The 6854-nt window shown below is 46.1% G+C and overlaps 1 protein-coding gene across 2 annotated transcripts in view; it reads right to left on the minus strand.

Annotated features, from left to right (window-relative positions):
* The window catches only part of LOC143935059 (uncharacterized), an 80002-nt gene extending 73467 nt beyond the window's left edge, over positions 1-6535 (minus strand). The window contains exon 1 of one of the 2 annotated variants that reach the window (XM_077458660.1): positions 6364-6479. Coding sequence is in view for 1 of the 2 variants with exons in the window: in XM_077458658.1 (XP_077314784.1) it covers positions 6378-6422 (45 nt within the window). In the remaining variant the exon portion in view is untranslated. Of the gene's footprint in view, positions 1-6363 lie in introns of both variants that reach the window. The other variant, XM_077458658.1, reaches the window with a different exon arrangement.
* Between the last annotated feature and the right edge of the window lie 319 nt (positions 6536-6854).

Consider the following 6854-nt stretch of genomic DNA (forward strand, 5'->3'; position numbering starts at 1 on the left):
TAGTCCCGTCTTACGTCATCACGTTCTAAACGAACGGACTTTTGAACGGACTTAGTCCGTTTGTGTGGCCAAGTCCGTTCGTTCGGAAAGATCAGTCGGAACTCCACCACTGCTACTGTAGAACTTTTTTTCTAACGTCCACCTAACCTCCTGCCCGCTGGACCCTGTTCCTTCTCAAATACTATGGTCACCCTCTGACTCTACACTCTTTAACTCATATCTTCAACCTCTCACTCTCTACTGGCATCTTCCCCAACCCTCTAAAACAGTGATTCTTAACCAGGGTTCCGTGGAAGCCTAGGGTTCCTCCAGAGGTTGTAGGGGTTCCTTCAGCATTGGGCAATTCCTGCCTCTTGAATAAGTTCCCACCAACACCATTGATCTTTTCAGCTATCTGTAAGGAGGTAATTCTTCCCAATGACCACAATTGTAAGGACCATTCCTCCCATTGACCATCACACTAATGTATCACGAGTTGTAGATTCCTCATTTTTAGCAGGGGGTTCCCCCCGAGACCGGAGAACTATTTCAAGGGTTCCTCTGTGTTGAAAAGGTTGAGAAAGGCTGATCTAAAACATGCACTAGTCGCTCCCATGCCAAAAAAGGCCTCACTAGACCCCGCCAGTCTTAAAAACCTAGGACCCATCTCTTTACTCCCTTTTGCCTCCAAACTCCTTGAACCTTTGGCCTACAACCGACCGAGTGACCACCTCATTGAGCAGGGCTCGACAAAACCTGGGCGCCAGGTCGCATTGGCGACTAGAAATAGCGACCTCGCGCCTGGGGCAGCACAGCTGGGGGTATCCTGTCTCTGTGGACCCCCCCCAGTGTGATCGCGTCGGGCCGTTCCGCCGGCGGCCGAAAATTTAGGCCGCGGCTTTGAGGCCTTCTGCGGTCCTATGATTCCTTATGGAATCTGGCGCCCTCTTGTGGTCGCCGTTGGTATGACAAACCAGCAATGCTAATGAAGCTTCCTCTTCCTGTTTTATATTACCTGCCGCTTCTTCCCTTTATTTAGAACCCCCTAAACATTATATATATTTTTTATTCTAACACCCTAGAGAATAAAATGGTGGTTGTTGCAATACTGTCTGTCACACCGTATTTGTGCAGCGGACTTACAAGCGCACTTTTGTTGGGAAAAATAATTTAGTTAATAAAAAAATAAGACAACAGTAAAGTTAGCCCAATTATTTTTTATATTGTGAAAGATAATGTTATGCCGAGTAAATTGATACCCAACATGTCACGCTTCAAAATTGCAACCGCTCATGGAATGGCGACAAACTTTTACCCTTTAAAATCTCCATAGGCGACGTTTAAAAAAATTCTACAGGTTGCACGTTTTGAGTTACAGAGGAGGTCTGGGGCTAGAATTATTGCTCTCGCTCTACCGATCACGGCACTACCTCCTATGTGTGGTTCGAACACTGATTTTATATGCGGGCAGGACAGGGCGCGTTTAAAAATTATTATTTTTTCTGCTTATTTTAACTTGAAAAAAAAAATGTTGTGTCACTTTTATTCTTATTACAAGGAATGTAAAAATCCCTTGTAATAGAAAAAGCATGACAGGTCCTCTTAAATATGAGATCTGGGGTCAGAGAGACCTCGGATCTCATATTTACACTAAAATGCAATTGAAAAAAAAAATTGTTATTTGCAAAAAATAAATAAAATGTCCCTCTAAGAGCTATGGGCAATGACTTGGAGACGGGGGGCGGCGACGGCGCTGCTATCTTCCCCTCACTCGTCTCCATGTCAGGCCAGGGACAGGTCCGGATCGCCGTCACGAACCCGGCGCCTAACTTTTTAAGCTGGCTCCTAGATTCCAAGCAAATTTGTCAACCCCTGCCATTGAGAATAACCTTCTTGATCCCCTTCAGTCTGGATTTTGCCCACAACACTCCACAGAAACTGTCCTCCTAAAACTCACAAACGACTTACTAACAGCAAAAACCAATGGTCATTATTCCATACTCTTATACACATGACTGGACTTTTCGAGGGACTTGGTCCGACGGACTGGAATCTGTTGGACAATTCGATCGTGTGTGTGGGGGCTCCAGCTGACTTTTTCTTCCCAAAAATCCGGCGGACCTAGAAATAAAACTTGCTTCAAATTTTTCTGACGGACTCGAGTCCGGTCGAAAAATCCGGTCGTCTTTGTGCTAGTCCGACGGACTAAAAGCCGACGCTATGGGCAGCTATTGGCAACTGGCTATGAACTTCCTTATTCTACGTCATCACGTTTCGAATCCGTCGGACCTTTGGAGTGATCGTGTGTCACTACCTTTGATACCGTTGACCACCTCCTCCTCAAAAAAACCTCAATTTGCTTGGTCTCCATTGGTTTGAATCTTACCTATCTCTTCGCACCTTCAGTGTCACTTACAACTCCACTTCCTCTTCTCCAACTCCTCTTACCGTTTTGGTTCCCCAAGGTTCTGTCCTTGGACCTCCACTATTCTCGATCTACACGTCCTCCCTGGGTCAACTGATAGCCTCCCATGGCTTCTACTACCATTTATATGCTGATGACACCCAAATCTATCTCTCTGCCCCTCGGCTCACACCATCAATCTCCTCACACATCACTGATTTACTAACAGACCTATCAGCCTGGATGTCACACCACTTCCTCAAACTTAATCTATCTAAAACCAAACTCATAATATTTCCTCCCCCCCCATGTGCCCCTTCCCCCGACTTCTCTGTCAAGATCAATGGCACATCTATCAGTCCGTCCCCACATGCCAGGATGCTAGGGGTAATCCTGTCCTTTTAGACCCACATCCAATCCCTGTCCAGATCATGCCGCCTTCCTCCGCAACATCTCTAGAATACACCCCTTATTAACTAATGACACCACCAAGCTTCTAATTCACTCCCCGGTCATCTCTCACCTCGACTTCACCTCCTCATTGGATGACCTTTACATCGACTATCCCCCCTTCAGTCCATAATGAATGCCGCTGCCAGACTCATCCACCTTACCAACCATTCAGTGTCCTCCACCCCTCTCTGCCAATCCCTGCACTGGTCTCCATTCAGTGTCCTCCACCCCTCTCTGCCAAGCCCTGCACTGGTCTCCATTCAGTGTCCTCCACCCCTCTCTGCCAAGCCCTGCACTGGTCTCCATTCAGTGTCCTCCACCCCTCTCTGCCAAGCCCTGCACTGGTCTCCATTCAGTGTCCTCCACCCCTCTCTGCCAAGCCCTGCACTGGCTTCCCAACGAATAAAATTCAAAGTACTACCAATCATTTACAAAGCCGTCCATAACTCCGCCCCCAGCTACATCACTGACCTAGTCCCCAAATACCAAGCAAGCCGCTCTCTTTGGTCCTCCCGAGACCTCCCGCTCTCTAGCTCCCTTGTCACCTCCTCCCCCATGCTCGCCTCCAGGATTTCTCCAGAGCTTCTCCCATCCTTTGGAACTCCCTACCCCAATCTGTCCGACTGTCCCCTAATCTATGCATCTTTAGATGATCCCTGAAAGCCCTTCTCTTTAAAGAAGCCTATCCCGCTTCTAATACGCTGTTTTACTTTCTCCATCAGCTCATTCCCCACAGCTATTATCTTTTGTATCAGTTGATCCTTCCTTCTAGATTGTAAGCTCCAACGAGCTGAGCCCTCTGATGCCTCTTGTACCAAATTATAACTGTAATGTCTGCCTTTGTTTTGCGCAAACTGTTGGCGCTATATAAATCCTGAATAATAATAATAATAATAATAATATGATGCACTGACATAACACACTGATACCATGCACTGATAATACGCACTGACATAACACACTGATACCATGCACTGATAATACGCACTGATATAACACACTGATACCATGCACTGATAATACGCACTGATATAACACACTGATACCATGCACTGATAATACGCACTGACATAACACACTGATACCATGCACTGATAATACGCACTGATATAACACACTGATACCATGCACTGATAATACGCACTGACATAACACACTGATACCATGCACTGATAATAACGCACTGACATAACACACTGATACCATGCACTGATAATACGCACTGATATAACACACTGATACCATGCACTGATAATACGCACTGACATAACACACTGATACCATGCACTGATAATACGCACTGATATAACACACTGATACCATGCACTGATAATACGCACTGACATAACACACTGATACCATGCACTGATAATACGCACTGATATAACACACTGATACCATGCACTGATAATACGCACTGACATAACACACTGATACCATGCACTGATAATAACGCACTGACATAACACACTGATACCATGCACTGATAATACGCACTGATATAACACACTGATACCATGCACTGATAATACGCACTGACATAACACACTGATACCATGCACTGATAATACGCACTGACATAACACACTGATACCATGCACTGATAATACGCACTGACATAACACACTGATACCATGCACTGATAATACGCACTGACATAACACACTGATACCATGCACTTATAATACGCACTGATATAACACACTGATACCATGCACTGATAATACGCACTGATATAACACACTGATACCATGCACTGATAATACGCACTGATATAACACACTGATACCATGCACTGATAATACGCACTGACATAACACACTGATACCATGCACTGATAATACGCACTGACATAACACACTGATACCATGCACTGATAATAACGCACTGACATAACACACTGATACCATGCACTGATAATACGCACTGACATAACACACTGATACCATGCACTGATAATACGCACTGATATAACACACTGATACCATGCACTGATAATACGCACTGATATAACACACTGATACCATGCACTGATAATACGCACTGACATAACACACTGATACCATGCACTGATAATACGCACTGATATAACACACTGATACCATGCACTGATAATACGCACTGATATAACACACTGATACCATGCACTGATAATACGCACTGATATAACACACTGATACCATGCACTGATAATACGCACTGACATAACACACTGATACCATGCACTGATAATACGCACTGACATAACACACTGATACCATGCACTGATAATACGCACTGATATAACACACTGATACCATGCACTGATAATACGCACTGATATAACACACTGATACCATGCACTGATAATACGCACTGATATAGCAGTGTGTTTTGTCAGTGTGTTGTATCGGTACGTTGTAACAGTGCATGGTATCAGTGTATTATATCAGTGCGTTGTATCAGTGTGTTGTAATGCACTGACAAAACGCACTGACACAACACACTGACACAACACACTGATACAATGTACTGATACCATGCACTGATATAATGCATTAATGATACAATGCACTGATAATATGCCCTGACACAATGATTCCATGCACTGATACAACACACTGACACAACACATATGACACACTGATACAACGCACTGACACAACACATATGACACACTGATACAACGCACTGACACAACGCACTGACACAACACATTATATGACACACTGACACAACGCACTGACACAACACATTATAAGACGCACTGACACAACGCACAGACACATCACATTATATGACGCACTGACACAACGCACAGACACAACATATTATATGACGCACTGACACAACACATTAAATGACGCACTGACACAACACATTATAAGACGCACTGACACAACACATTATATGACGCACTGACACAACACATTATATGACGCACTGACACAACACATTATATGACGCACTGACACAACGCACTGACAAAACACATTATAAGACGCACTGACACAACGCATTATATGACGCACTGACACAACACATTGCTTTTTTCTTCTTTTTTTCCTTTAAACTTTAATGCTCATCCAGCTCTAATCACAATGATGAGATGCCACACACGGTCGGGTGTCATTACATATAAGTGCGGTGTGCCCGCGTCTCCCCTCATCGATTGTTTTTTGTGTCTTTGCATTGCGCTGGCGTTGAACTGATGCCAGCTCCATGCCCCCGATGTGAATCCGCCCCAAGACAGGAGAGATCGCCCCCTCCCCCCCCTCCTCTCCCCAGAGATCGCCCCCTCCCCCCCTCCTCTCCCCAGAGATGGCGCCTTCAAAAGTTACATTTTAACTATTGAGAAGATAAAAGACAAAAAATAAAAGACGCCGCGGGGCGATCAGACAGAACGTCAGAAAGAGCGAAAAACCTGAAGGCTAGAGAAAGCCAAGGATCGAATAACTCCCAGAAAGACGTTACACATCGCTAGAATAGAATGAAAAGGATTAAAAGTAACAGAACAAAATAATAGAAGCAAATCTCCTCTACAATACCCGGCGTCACCTACACAGTGCGGCCCCCCCGACGCCGCTCTCCGCAGTCCTGCTGACATTTACAGCAAAACCAGAAAACCTGGAATTTGAACGCTCCGAGCCGCAGTGCATTGTGGGCCGCTGAGGACTTTTAACCATTTCCCAGCATGCAAAGGGGGTGACCTGAACTGGCTGGAGTTCCAGGAGAAGAAGGGGGGGGAGGTGAAGCAGGGATAGGGGGAGAGCAGGGGGTGAAGCAGGGATAGGGGGAGGGGGGGAGGAGGGGGTGAAGCAGGGATAGAGGAAGGGGGGAGGAGGGGGTGAAGCAGGGATAGGGGGAGGGGGGAGGAGGGGGTGAGGCAGGGATGGGGGGAGGGGGGGAGGGGGTGAGGCAGGGATGGGGGGAGGGGGAGAGGAGGGGGTGAAGCAGGGATAGGGGGAGGGGGAGAGGAGGGGGTGAAGCAGGGATAGGGGGAGGGGGAGAGGAGGGGTGAAGCAGGGATAGGGGGAGG

This window comes from Lithobates pipiens, unplaced genomic scaffold (genome assembly GCF_037356315.1).
Source record: "Lithobates pipiens isolate NorthernLeopardFrog02 unplaced genomic scaffold, aLitPip1_a1.2 Scaffold_28, whole genome shotgun sequence".
In the NCBI taxonomy this organism is placed as follows: domain Eukaryota; kingdom Metazoa; phylum Chordata; class Amphibia; order Anura; family Ranidae; genus Lithobates; species Lithobates pipiens.